Source organism: Phycodurus eques, chromosome 16, assembly GCF_024500275.1.
Source record: "Phycodurus eques isolate BA_2022a chromosome 16, UOR_Pequ_1.1, whole genome shotgun sequence".
NCBI lineage: Eukaryota > Metazoa > Chordata > Actinopteri > Syngnathiformes > Syngnathidae > Phycodurus > Phycodurus eques.
Window position 1 is genome coordinate 16,809,202 of NC_084540.1, and position 14,303 is coordinate 16,823,504.

The 14,303-nt window shown below is 42.8% G+C and overlaps 2 protein-coding genes across 2 annotated transcripts; one reads left to right on the top strand and one right to left on the bottom strand.

The window, feature by feature from the left end:
• On the bottom strand, positions 1-9,594 carry si:busm1-163l24.3 (uncharacterized). Its single transcript, XM_061700681.1, has 7 exons — positions 9,527-9,594; positions 8,273-8,456; positions 7,383-7,486; positions 3,725-6,034; positions 2,554-2,628; positions 2,058-2,263; positions 1-1,980 (listed from the first exon to the last, which is right to left on the bottom strand). The coding sequence occupies exons 2-7, from the start codon at positions 8,454-8,456 to the stop codon at positions 1,893-1,895; spliced, it is 2,967 nt and encodes a 988-aa protein (XP_061556665.1). The 5' UTR covers positions 9,527-9,594; the 3' UTR covers positions 1-1,892.
• An 89-nt stretch (positions 9,595-9,683) lies between these two features.
• phb (prohibitin) lies at positions 9,684-14,231 on the top strand. The gene is made up of 7 exons (XM_061700686.1): positions 9,684-9,757; positions 10,204-10,307; positions 11,749-11,910; positions 12,007-12,149; positions 12,246-12,362; positions 13,679-13,774; positions 13,869-14,231. Exons 2-7 carry the CDS (start codon positions 10,223-10,225, stop codon positions 14,079-14,081), a joined length of 816 nt encoding a protein of 271 aa, XP_061556670.1. The 5' UTR covers positions 9,684-9,757; positions 10,204-10,222; the 3' UTR covers positions 14,082-14,231.
• The last annotated feature ends 72 nt before the right edge of the window (positions 14,232-14,303 follow it).

Consider the following 14,303-nt stretch of genomic DNA (forward strand, 5'->3'; position numbering starts at 1 on the left):
ATTATGAAAATGCATTGCTACAACATAAGCGTCTCCCTAAATTAAACACCTTACCTCTAATACAGAGCAGAGGTGAGCTCTGTGAAGGTGAAAGCTTAAGGTGGACTTTAGCATTATTTGTGGAAACGTTTAAAAAGTATTTTTTTTTTTTTTCAATAAAAATGCATTGTTACAACTAAAGACCTTCTCCTGTAATGAAAGCTTTACCCATAATTCAGAGCCGGGGAGGCATCTGTCAATGTGCAAGTTTACGATAATTTTACATTTGTGAAAAAATACATTTCTTACAAGTATATATTTATTATTGGAAAAATGCATTGTTAAAGAAGGCCTCCCCCTAATGGAAAGAATATATTCATAACGATATGAACACACATCTGTACACTGTAGTAAGAAATCTGTCATTAAATAATAGTGGTGACAATACATTGATGCATAGTTTTTTCCCCCTCAGGTTAAATTGTTTTGCGATGCAGTTAAACCTGTTCATAATAATAATGATAATAATAAGCTACCAAAAGTTAATTTTCCAAAGGAAAAAAAATAGATGACGCTGCTAGTTAACTGTGATTTCATTTACTAGGAGAGGAGTTCACACAAATTTTTGTTGCGGGCCACACGGTTTCCCTCAGAGGGCCGTTATGGTTCTAATACCATAAACAGGAAGTCCTCGATTTACGAACGAGTTCCGTTTCTACGCTGGCGACGTAACCCGAATTTCCACGTAAGTCGGATTTCACCGTTAAAGTCGAAACTTACGTCGAAATACTTCTGTTACGGGTATTGTCCCACGCGATTGTGACAGCAAGCTCAGTGTGTGTGGGCGTGGGCGTCGATGTGTGAGTGAGGCGGGACTGTGAAGGAGGAAGGAGTGCGCGCAGGTGCGAGCGTGTACAGTGGCAAGTGTAGTGACGGCGACCGGGGAAGAGTAGCGATTAGCGGAGGACCCCTTGACGTTGAATGCGCAGAGGAGCTAATAAAGCCATTAAAGCAGCAAAAAATCGGTGCCTCGTGCCTTTATTGTTGCCGCCACCCAGCTCAGCTGTGCAACGGGAGAAGGGAGTCAACCCAGAGCAGGACAACCTCGGCTCTGGATAAGGCGTCTCCCGACCACGGTCAGGTGTGAAGAAACTAAAATACATTCAAATAAAAAAAAATAAGATGCTGTACTTACCAATACTGCTGAGAGTGTGAAAAAAAAAAATGCAAAGACAGTCCCGGCACACAAACACAGACAAGCACTATGCACTAGCTAAGCAGAAACCCTACGGTGCTGGGGAGAAAACGGCGGACGAGGCACGGGCGTCGTAAAGTCGAAACGTCGTAGGTCGAGTACGTCGTAACTCGAGGACTTCCTGTAAATGTATAATCGCTTCATTTTGTGATTATGAGTATTACAAATACACAACATATTGATGAATAACTAGTTTTAAAATCAGAAGGTAATGAAAACTTGCTATGAATTGATTATTCATTTTATTTTAAAAGAGGGACTGGTAACAAAAAAGGCTTGTAATTCCTAATGTTATTAACGGTGAACACAATTTGCAATTTTGGTATTTTAGCAAGAAACATGACGACACATGATTTGGTTTTCGTGGGCCACATCAAATGATGTGGCGGGCCGGGTCTTGCCCCAGGGCCTTGAGTTTGACACCTGCACTAGGACATATGATGCCCCTATGTAGAAATTAGCTGAACGTTCATGTGGAATTCTTAATTTTTGCTTGTGGAAAAATATATTTTTAATGCATATTATTAAATGCATTCTGATAACTAAAGGTCTCCCCGTCATGACCTCTTATCTCTACTACGACTACTACTACTAATAATACACTATAAAGTGCTAATACCTTTAACCATGTGTGAACCTCTAATACTAAGGTGAAGTCTCAAGATGTGGAAGCTTGCTCTTCAATCCCATGCGATGTCAAGATGTCTGAGAGGCGTTTCAAGTAGAAAGAATCTGGGTAACCGTTCCTGGGGAACCAAAAGTACTTGTTTTGGGACCTTCAATTTTGCAGCACATGGTCGTCAGCATCAGCAGCCTCACTCACCCCGACCGGCCGCCCTGCAAGCTGGTTTTGTGCGGGATGACGTCCCAGGTAACCTTGGAGCCGTTCTTGCTCGTCACAGTGAAGGTGAGGCCCTGCCGTAAGGCGTTCTCCAGCCTGGGCAACAGCTTCCTGCTCTTATCGCAGTCGGGGAGGAAGGCTTCAAAGACGTCACCTTGGAAGGGCTTTCCAGGAGAAGGGTGATGGTCCTGGCAATTCAAAAAGGAAAGAATTGACTCCTCCCACTATGGCCCTGAGTCAATGGGTTAGGATTAGCCTAACGGTTAGACCCTAACCAGTCCAGGGTACAACCCCACTTCTCGCTGTCTCATAACTGCCGATTTGGCTTTCGACTTTGTGAGATAGGGGGTGAATGACGAAAGATTTATTGTAGTCGACTATAGTGTAATGAAAGTTGAGTCGAAGTCGATTGATTGATATTGACTAATATTTTTTCAGCACAATACACCGGTCCCCAAATATTTTTTGTGGCACGCACCGGTTTCACATGTGCATGTTTTTGTCCTTCAACGAGCCAGCCGGTCTCCTCTTGTGTTCCATAGCACAGCAACTTCTAAAATGAGACATTGTAGCAAGATTTCCAAAATTAAGCATTTCACTCTATTTCACTTTTATCATATTTGAGGATGGACTTGCATATTTTGCAAATGACTGGTCTCAATTTTGATAAAATAGTTCCATGTCTGTAGCATAGTACGGCTGTGTACTGTGCTAGGTTTTACAACACGGTGTCATAAAAGCCACACAAGTGCCATGAGTTTGCATGCATGTTGCGATATGAGTAAAGTTCTCATTATCATAGTTACGGCACATTATAGGATGTAACATTTTGGCATTTCACTTTGCGCTGCCACACTCGTACCTCGCCAAAAGCCCTGCGGTCTTGCTGGTATGAATATTTTTCAACTAGCGGTGATTGGAGGATAACCACTATTCTCATCTACAACCAGTGGTTTACGTACTCTCAGATGCGCACATACTGTATTGCCTTGTGGGCCACACATTCTACTGCGCCACAGAGTGTTCAAGTCCAGCGACGGCAGCAGATGGGCGAGTCGAAAGTCCTCTGTAAATTGGCCAGTTGGAAGACGAGAGACGATCAAAAGACGTGATTAGCGATGAGTCGAGTTTAAGCTTTAAAGTTCGATGTGGAATAGTAAAGACTCAGTTCAAGCCCTGTTGTGAGAATTAGCCAATCACATTCAAATGATGGTGTTGGTGTCGAGTGCTGAGTTGACTCCCATTTAAAATGAGTTTGAATGTGATTGGTTCATTCTGAACAGTTCCACATTCCCACTTATAAGCTGGTGTGCACACTTGTGCAACCACATTATATCAGTTCGATAAGCGGTACAGAAAATGGGTGCATTTTTACTCGCCCTCTCAAAAAGATGTTGTTTTTTTTTTAAACGGGGTTCTACTGGTGATAGGTCACATTAATGGTAAAAAAGTTGTCAAATGATTTATCTTGGTGGAATTCTTTTACGTCACAAAAACCTGGCATTTGAACAGGGTGTGGAGGCTTCTTATAGCCAACTGTATAGACAGACAACCATTCACGCTCACATTCACATCGTCACCGAGTGGGAATTCAAGCAGGCAGACAAGCGATTTTTTTTTTTTTTTTTTTTAAACAAACAGTTTCGCACCTTTTGTATACCATCAGGAATGAGGTATGTGATCTTGATGGTGGCGTGCTTGTTGTGACCAGGTAAACTGAAGTTGAGTTTGCAATGGGTCATCGTGCCCCGGATGCCCGCTGGTACCAAGTGTTGCGGTGGTCCACTGTGGCATACCCTGCAATGGATGTGAACTGCGTCTAGGCACTTGGTGCACATAACCACCCCGCACTCAGTCCTGTTCATGGAGGTGGCAGTCTCCCCGCACACGCAGATGCCAGCCGGGCGGACTTCTTTCTGGTGAGACTCTGTGGCTTTGTTGTTTTGAGGTGTCATTGACCAGACGCCATTCACATTGGAGGGGCTTGTCTTACTTCCGTGGACCAACACCTTACGTCTATCCTGATCCACAATGCTTGGCCTTTCCAATTTCTCCTTGATGACAGGGTCTCTCCTGGTTGCCACTTGACCGTTAGCGCCATTGACAAGCTCAGTCTTGTCCTCCATATGGTTCGATACTCTTTCCTGAGATGCAGAATATGGTTGGCACTCCGATAATGTTCGTGGATCGCCTTCGTTTACTTCCCTCGCTATTGAAGGGCTGGCGCGGTCTTTCTGTGTGTCCGTTTGGGTGCCATCTCCGGAAAAGACTTCCCGCAGGGAAGCGCCCACCTGATAGCACAAGCGTTTAGGACCAATGAGATACAAACTCCTCTTCATCACTCGGACGGTAATCTTCTTGAAGCGTCGCCGGACTTCCGCGCAGCAAGCCTGTAGGGTTTCATCTTCCAGGTCAGCAACGCCGAGTTCAGACAGGTGAAGCTCGTGCACACAGAAATCGGGACTTACGGCATCAACCAGTTCTTGTAAAGCAAGCTGGCATGCGGTGACTGCAGACTGCTCTGAGCCACTGATGCCGATGGCGGACTGTATCCTGCCCGGCGAGCCTCCTTCGTTTAGCTGCAGGTCGCACGTCAGGGCTTCAACTTGTGTGCTGTAAACCTCTTTAATATGGAGCCACATAATGGTGGACACCAGAACTTCCGCATGGTAAACTTCATGTTGGTCACTCAGGCGAGAGGTCCTGGCTCTAGGCGGAGACCCAAAGGAATCCTCTTCAATCTTCTGAAGTCCCTGCTGTGTCACTCCAGAAAAACTGTTAGTTCTCTTCGAATTGGATCCCATGTGGACTTTTCCAGCCAGCGGGAGTGGGGTCGTGGTCCAGAAGGGTCTTCTACTCTTGGCTGAAATGTCCGAGGATGTTTTACTCTTCATTAATGGACGCAAAACTCTATGTGGGTCTCCCGCTGCTTTTGACCTCGACTCTTGAGTGGAATGTCTACTTGGATTTGAGGTTCTGCATAAGGACAAGTCTACAGAAGGAGTCGGTAGTGGCGGACCAGACTCTTTAAAGCGAGCAGCCAGATGATACAGTTTGCCACCTTCTGACCTTTTCGCCTTGTCTGATTCCCGAACAAGAGCCTTCCGATCATCCAGAGTTCTTGAGACAGACTGAGACACAGTGCCGGTGTCATGCGCTTCATTGGTCAGTCGGGGAGAAGATGGAATTCCAAGAAGACTGGCGATGTCTTCTCTTTCCATCGCGCAACGCTCCTGCAAAAGAAACTGCTTGGCCTCGGACACATCGCTACAGTCACCAATGAGGAAGACACAGCTGTCATCTTCACTGAGAAGAAGCTCAGGAAATCTGACATTTAGAGTCTCCATTGCTTGCTGCAGGTCCCTCCTGGGGTCGAGGTCACACTTGCGTAGCTCAGCCTGACAGATCCTCCTCTCGCTCTTTTGACAAAGCTCACTTATTGCCGACCTCGCGAGGTCTATTCGCTCTCGCTCCTTCCCGCCCTTGCCAGTTACTACTTGCAGAAACAGAGTGGTGATCCCCTGATTCGTCACATCCACCACTTTGACGCCATGCTGACTCTGTAGGCGCTGGTAGTCGTGGCCATAGCGCTTCTGCAGAAACTTGAACACATCTGCATCTACCATCAGCGAGAGGTCTTCCTCTGGGGTGGGAGAACCACCAGTAAGCTCTCGTTTGTCCACTCTCTCACTGGGGGTCTTGATCAGAGATTCGGAACAACTAATAGAAAGTCGACCTGAGGCTGAGAGCTCCGCCGACTGCAGATTTGTTGGACGGCAGCCAAGCACCTGCACCAAGACTGACTGCACTTCGGTGTAGGCACCGCGCAGTCGGCACAAATTCTTTGTCGAGTCACAGTTTGTCTCGACATCGGGGTGGTCCCGGAGGAGAAGAGACAATATGCTTCTACCCTCAGGAATCTGACTGTAGTCCACAGTCGCTGTTAGACTTATGATGACCTCGGAGAGACAAGAAAAACATTCATTTAGTCCTTCTTCAAATGTTAGTTTGTTTGTCACCAAATACAATTCAACCCCTGAAGCTACTTTTATATAATACGGTAGATATGTCTATCATGACTCACAAATAAGTCTCGAGTAACGGCAAAAAAAAAACCAAAAAAAACACAGGAAGTCATCCATTTTGGTTTGAAACAGCCATTAATGGGCATTTTGGCTATTTCTAGGGGTTCTTCAAAGACAAACCCTTCCAAGAGATTTAGTCCAGGTTTGAACAAAATGTACTTGACCAGGGTTCGGCAACCAGTGTGGCTCTTTCAACCTACTGCTATGGCTCTCCAATTTGTTTTATTCTAGTTTGTTCATTTTCAATTGTAATTCTAAATATGAAGATTGTGCTCTTGTAAAATTAAAATAAATTGTAAAAAAACAAATCATAATCACTCAAAACAGGCATTACAGCCGCTGTTGGTGACACATTGTGCCAAGATTGATTGAGCTATATTCGATAAATCCAAGAAGAGGTTCTGAATAAAACGTTTACGAACATTTAATGCTATGTGCTACAGGAACTATATTAAAAACAAACATCGTTCTCATAGCCTCACAGATGGCAGCTTACAATCTGTGCTGACGCTGTACGCTAAGTTTCAGGAGCAAAAATTACATTAACCAGGGGAAATAAATCTTTTAATTGGCTATTATTTTAAAAATATTGATTTTACGTTGTTGAGTAAACTACCGTAGTCTTCGTTAACTCAAGTTGACCTCTGACTGCATGCTACACACGCAATAAAATGATGATGGAACACAAATTCAGATGGCATTTTTAGTTTGCTGCAGGTGGTAATTTAAGTTTGGCTTCAATTTCGTGAATCCAAGGACTCAAATAGACACAAACTATTTTATTTGAATGTACGCCTTAACCAAGTGTCTTTTTTCAGATTTCAAAATGTTTTAGTTTCATTCAGAAATAAAATGTTGCGTTCTCTGTAGCAGTTCATTGATTTCATAAATGCAGCAGAGTGAGCACAAAGTAGTTTATTATACATACAGGTAAAAAAAAAAAAACGGCAAAGATACTGTAAATGCAGTGTAGATACTGTATATGCAGTGTTATCCTCCCTTTAGATATCAAAAGGGTCTCTTGGCCCCCAATGTTTTTTTTTTCTGTAAGAGATGGTCCAAATGGATCTTTGAGAATTTAAGCTTGCCGACCCCTGTATTCGACAGATGGATGACAATAAATGTAATTAATTATGATTCTTCTCCTGGTGGTGAATAGCGAATGTCACACTAATAGCATAGTGTACACTCGCCAAAATTAAAAGTTGGATTTACCAAGTACCTTGTTAGGATCCAGGCTTTGGTGATCCTCGCTGACAGAGAGCAGGTACTCCTTCCCATCCACCTTGAGAGTGTGTCGGCCATGGCGAATGACTCTCTGGGCCACTGGGATACAATCAATGTGACAGGGACTTAAAAGGGGCATGTTATGTATTTTCTTTCACAGATGTCTCGCTAACATCTGTTAAAATTATAGCACACCTTATTTATTTTTAGCTTAACGGAACTCAACCTATTGTGAAACTATATGTATACAAGCAATTAAAAATTCTATTTTCCATAATCTGTCCCGACTAAATTCTTTCACCGCAGTTTATTGTAGCTTTATGACTTTCTTTTAATAAAAATACACTTTTTTCTCATACAGCAATTGTATTTTTTTCTGTTTAATAGTTTCATTGAATATTAATACTTTATTCTAATAAACAAAAGTTTTTTTTTAACCCCATAACATTGACTTTATTCTCTTAAAATTACGATGTCTTGAATTTTAGCTTTACTGCGACTTGATTTTAAAATGCATGTTTTAGCATTTTATTTTATTTAAATTTTAGATTTTTTTTAAAACCGTAAATTATGACTTCATTCTCGTTTTTTTAAATTGCAATATTATGACTATTCTCATAAAATGCTAACATGCAATTCTGTAACTTTATTCATTACTTTTTTTTTTTTAACTTTGTAGTATTGGTATTTCTTTTCAGTGTAACTCTTGTAATCCCCCTCATCATTATTATTTCCACCAAGCCCAAATTTATTAAATCCACTTTTTTGCTGTTATGGTCAGCTTGCACTTGGGCCAAGCAGGGCAGTGACCACACAGATCTAGCAGAAGGATATGTTTAGGATTGTGCAGCCTTTGGTGGAGGTCTGCGCCAAAGTTAACACTACCTCCACTGTCTTCAAACTGGACCAGGGCACTGTTGGGCTTGCTCTCATCAACAGTAACAGACAGTATTTCCCCTCCACCATTCCTGGAGCGCAGAAAATGGACGGACAATTTATCGATCAGCCGCTCTTCCTCAACGTCCGCGGGCAGGCCGCTCACTCGTACCGTCCTGCTTGCCTCTGCCATCTGCAGACAAACGGCACAAGCACTTACAATATTAGAATTACATATATGTTTAATTAATTTTGTTCCCAGTCAAACTAATCAGTATGATGAAGTGCTGTTGTATAACTACAATAATAAGCATATTGTAAAATTAGTACCTCAAAACTGGACACCCTTGTGAGGATAAGCGGCTCTGAAAATGGATGGCTGGACTTTTCAAACAGCTATTTTCACACCCAAGCACTCCACACGCAGACTCCCTGAATTGAGCCAACATTCAAGCTTAAACGTCCATTTATTCTTTCATCTTTGAAAACATCACAACCGCCAGTCACGCCCTTAACGGCCCACACTGACGAGTTCAGATATTACATTGTTATTAGTGTTCAGGTGTACCTAATGTTGTGGCCACCTCTACTGTTTCTACAGACATTTGGAAGAGTGACACACAATACACGCACTTCCCAGTAATTAACAACAACAACAAAAGTCGTACAACTTTCTCGTACTATTTGTTCCATTTGTGCAAATAAACGTGCATGTTTACAGGCTGTCAAATGCAGGAAGTGAGACAAGACGCCAGGGCGCCTCAAAAACGGCGTTCTTTGGTCTGTGACCATCTACCCTACATCTACAATATATTTTAAAACTTTAAAATGGAGTTCTGTTACCTGACAAGGCTTCCTGGTGGCTTATTTATTTTCCTTTAATAGAACGACAAACACTCAAGAGCCAAAAGAGGACAAAAGTGAAACTGTGAGTTGGCTTGTCCAGGTCGACAGGGGGCGATGAAGTGCATCGGTTGACCTAGCAAAACCAGCTTTACCGCGAAGAAAGGTTGAGCTTGCTTCCAAACCATCAAGTTTGGTTATTTAAAAATATAAAGCTCCTCATTGTTTTATAGATCACTTGAGAAACTAACTGAAATAATTTAGAGAGAATAATAAAATGAACATGGAGTAACTGTACTGTGTTGTTTTGAAGCTCTAAAATGTATTTGGACGTCTGAGACGAAAATAATATCAAATATATTTTGCACAGGCAAATTTACTCCAAAATGTAACATTTGTCTTACATTCGGCCTTACTTACTGGCGCAAGCAAATCAGTCTGTTTATCATCGTTCGGCAGAAGCTGTTTTACAGTTAAATCTAAAGCCGGAAGACGTCGGGCGTAACGTAGGACGCCACAAACCGTAGAAGAAGAAATCCAGCCAAACAGATGCGACGTTACTTCACCCAACGCGCATGCGTACTGCTCTGGCTAATTCATGTGCTGCACGCCGTGCCCGGTGGAGGTCACAGACGCCTGAGCAAAACCCAGGTGAGTTCAGCTACATGCTGCCTAAAAGAGACGGAAAGCGTTTCAATTTGCCACCACGATCCTTGTCCTGTGAGCTCTTGAGATTGTTTCAATGTTTTGCGAGTCATTATTATTTTACCTTTGCGTGTTAAGTAGGCGAGCCTCTTTTTTGTGGGGAGACCATTAAGCATCCCGTTCCTGCGTGTTCTTTTTTCTAATTGGTTTACTTGAGGTTATTTTCTTCTTTCTTAAAGTGTAAGTGATGATTTGTGTAATTTTACACGGTAGAAAAAAAAAAAAAAAACGGTTTTACCCCCCAACACTTACTAGTTGTTTAACTAGCTAGCTAATAAGCAGAAGCTAGCCATGTTGACACCATTATCCTCTCCGGGGCAAAGTCAACAATCCATGGCCTCGAATTGACTAAACATGCTCATAAACAAAACTTATTTTGTTTTCTTTTGCAGTAAATTTGAATTGTCCACAATGGCCAAGCTGTTTGAGTCTATTGGGAAGCTGGGACTGGCCCTCGCCATAGGTGGAAGTGTTGTGAACTCTGCCCTTTTCAATGGTGAGTAACTTTGGGTACTTTTAATTAAAATATTGTAATGGATCCAGGCCCCAGAATGACATCCTCACAGAACCTTTATTAACTGTACATGCTGTTTTAAGTATTGTGTTTCTTCTCGTCATACAAGTATAATGAGAAATTATGTGTTGCAAAATTTAAAAGAAATTAAACCTGCTCATCATTTGATAACAAATGGCAGAAATGACAGTAAACAGTTTTTTCAGACATGTTGTTGGCTATTATGCTTTCAGGTCTTGATATCACCTTAGCATCGGCTTGCTAATTTTTTATTTTTTTTTACTGAGCAACCAAGCCCTTTCATTATGAATTGATTTACACCGTATGGTTCAAAAGTGATACTATTACGAATTTTTTATTTAATTTTTCTTTTTTGGCCTCCCAAGTGGCACAGTCGCAATATGTGTCATGACAGCATGAATATGAAAAAAAAAAAAAAAAACACGAGTATCTTCAGATCAGATTCAGGCCTCAAAATGTGGCCTTCACACTTGTCTGAAGCTCATTATGAAAAAAGCAACATGAAGTGAGATGTGGAAACATTTTGTCTACACAGCAGACATTTAGAGCAAGTCATAAGATACTATAAACTAAGCTTGGGAAGTCTAATGTAATATACAGTGTGGCCAAACAACTCGCTGATGACAGGTAAACTTGTGCCCCACTGGTTGCATTTGATGAGGCAATTCAATAGGGTTGTTTGTAGATGAGAGGAGTCGAGCACTCACCCACCAACCACGCACCTTCATTGAGTCATAACTATGTATAGTGGATGTATTGTTTACTAAGGAAGAAATCAAATGCACTCAAATATCGGAATCTTGCATACTATGTTAACGCTTGCGTTGCCAATGTATCGGAACGGACTCTGTATTGGCAGATACTCAAAATCAAGACTCAATCAACATCGACTTGTACTCGGGTACAAAAAAAAGGTGATCAGGACAAGCCTGATCCCTGTTTACTTTCGTGTTGATGCTTCTGGACTTATTTGGGTGTCTGCACATGCGGGTTGTTTCATGTCTTCCGTCAATGTAAACACCGCCATATGGGATATGTCACTTGAAATGTACATGAAACTAAACAATAAAATAAAATGTATATAGGCATTCTATCAGAATAGGGCACCTGCAATATAAATATAACCCGTGTCACAAAAAGTTTGATTTCCATTTCTGTGGGTATCGTCCCACTTTCCCTATGCCATCCCTGTACTGGCATCCACAAAACACACAGTAAGCCTAAACAGTTCATCTTTTCGATGTGCACTGACCTGGTCTAATAAGATTTGCTGCCATCTCTCATAATGGTGGTTTTCTTTTACTTTTAAGGCATGTTTTTCAAAAAAGTATTATTCTCAAAACATAAAAAATAAATTTAAAAAACTTCTGGGAAATAACTCCCCCTCTTCTTCCTGTGACAGTTGATGCAGGCCACCAGGCGGTGATATTCGACAGGTTCCGGGGCGTGCAGGAAACAGTGGTCGGCGAGGGCACTCACTTCATCATCCCTTGGGTACAGAAGCCCATAATGTTCGACTGTCGCTCCCGTCCCCGAAACGTGCCCGTCATCACGGGAAGCAAAGGTAAGTCGTTAGCCCTACACTAAACGTAAAAATATATGGATTCAGTGTAGTTTTCACCTCCCCTGTAGGTTGACATGAGATCGTTCCCTCCCACAGATCTCCAGAACGTCAACATCACGTTGCGTATCCTCTTCCGGCCAGTGAGCACGCAGCTCCCACGCATCTTCACCAGCATTGGCGAGGACTACGACGAAAGAGTGCTACCGTCAATCACCACAGAGGTGCTGAAGGCCGTAGTGGTGCGTAACCATTTGAATTATTGGTAACAATTTCAATTATCTGTTTGGATGTATTAAGTTGCTAAAGCTTACATGTGATGGGTTGTTCTTTTTAAGGCTCGGTTTGACGCCTGCGAGCTCATCACGCAGAGAGAGCTTGTCTCTCGCCAGGTCAGTGAGGACCTCACAGAAAGAGCCTCCACCTTCGGCCTCATCTTGGATGACGTTTCACTGGTATGAAGAAATGTCGCACTACTGCATCCATTGTATACCATGGACCCACTGCAAATAAGCAAACAGAGGTTAGCATAGACCTTAGTTTTTTTCGGTCTCAAGACATTTTGGACAATTGTAGGTGTCCAACCTTTGGAAAAAGTTTGCGGGAGTTTCGTGTCTGTTTCCAGTGCACGAAGCAACGGCCATAAAGGGCATGCTTGGATATGTTTGATGTGGAAGATCAAACACATTGAAAAGCCTTCTCTGGCCAGAACTGAACTCATTATCTCCGTCCCAATATCCATCACTTCTCTCATATTTAAACTCTTTCCACACAACGCTTGCTGTTAAATTAGACACTGATAATGCAGGACATCCGGGCCAGATTCACTTTCTTTGCACAATGCAATGAATCCACTGGTGTGGCCCATCACAGCAGAGGCCCCATCAGTTGTGATGGAGATCAGCTTGAAGAGCGTCAGTTTTTGTCTCTCTACCAAATCCCATGAAAGCACTCACCTGTCAGTATCCTTCCTCAGTTGCACCTTTACAGCCACACCCTCACGTCGCCTTGTAATGCGGGAGAGTTGAACTTGTTTGAATTTCACGATCTTTGTTCATTTTGAAAGTTGACAAAAAGGGTATCTTCTGCCTCGAGAGAGGCTTCCTTCACAAAAACACCGTCTTCAAATGGCTTCTTTTAATTAGCAAGGGCGTGACTGACGCGATAGGAAGCAATGGTTGAGGAATTACCCTGAGTCTTCATTATGATGAAGATTGACTGCTGTGCTGCAAGCTGTGCTTAGAAATCACACACTTTTTAATAAAGGCGTGTTTGACGGGAAATCCCTCTCGTAGCTCCCATGTGCCGTTTTAAAATGACGCTCCAGATTCCCTTTCTTTGCCAATACCACAATTGCATTGCACATAAAAAAAAAACAGGCTTTGACTGAGAATAAACAAAAAAATACTCTTCCTCCCATTTCAGGATGAAAATTGTAGGTCTTCTTGGCTCGTACCCCCACTGAATGTTTTGTAGTGTGTAACTGCTGTGATCGCTAGCTTTTGACACTTGCAGCTGTCAACTTCCTGTTATCTGTCACACACTACCATAGGTTGAACCTGATGTACTTTTTTGCAGATGTGTTTAAGAGGACTGATAGGGTGTACAGGCAAGGACTCATAAGCTGTATTGTACATATACATACACATTGTACATACAGTTTCTCTCATGGCACCTTTGGAAAATTAAATGCCATCCTCGTTTTAGTCCATATGTTGCATGTGTATGTTGGGTGTTTAACGTAGGTAATAACTGGTTTGTGTTCTTCCAGACACACTTGACGTTTGGCAAGGAGTTCACAGAGGCTGTGGAGATGAAGCAGGTGGCCCAGCAGGAGGCCGAGAGGGCAAGATTCGTCGTGGAGAAGGTCCTTCCTCTGACTATTTGGTGGTCTGTGTGATGAAGATGAGTGGACTAAGACGTCATTTAAATGTCTTTTTTTTTAATATATTTTTTTTAAGGCGGAACAACTGAAGCAGGCTGCCATCATCTCGGCCGAGGGCGACTCCCAGGCCGCCCTGCTCATCGCCAACTCACTCATGGAAGCCGGCGACGGCCTGGTGGAGCTGCGCAAGCTGGAGGCGGCCGAGGATGTCGCCCTCCAGATGTCTCGCGCGCGGAACGTCACGTACCTGCCATCAGGGCAGGGCACGTTGCTCCAGCTGCCCCAGTGATGATTGATGTCCTTATCCATGTAAAATATATTCAGTCGACCGTGTGAGAGAATTGAGACTCGACATTACAGCTGCTCATGTCTTTAGCGTCTGGATGTGAAGAACATAAAAAGCAACATATTCCTCAATCAATAAACTGACTTTCGAGCGCTCTGTAGTCACGTGACTCATGTCCAAAACTTTCCATTGCATGTTATCATATTTTTCGCAACAAGAGGGGGC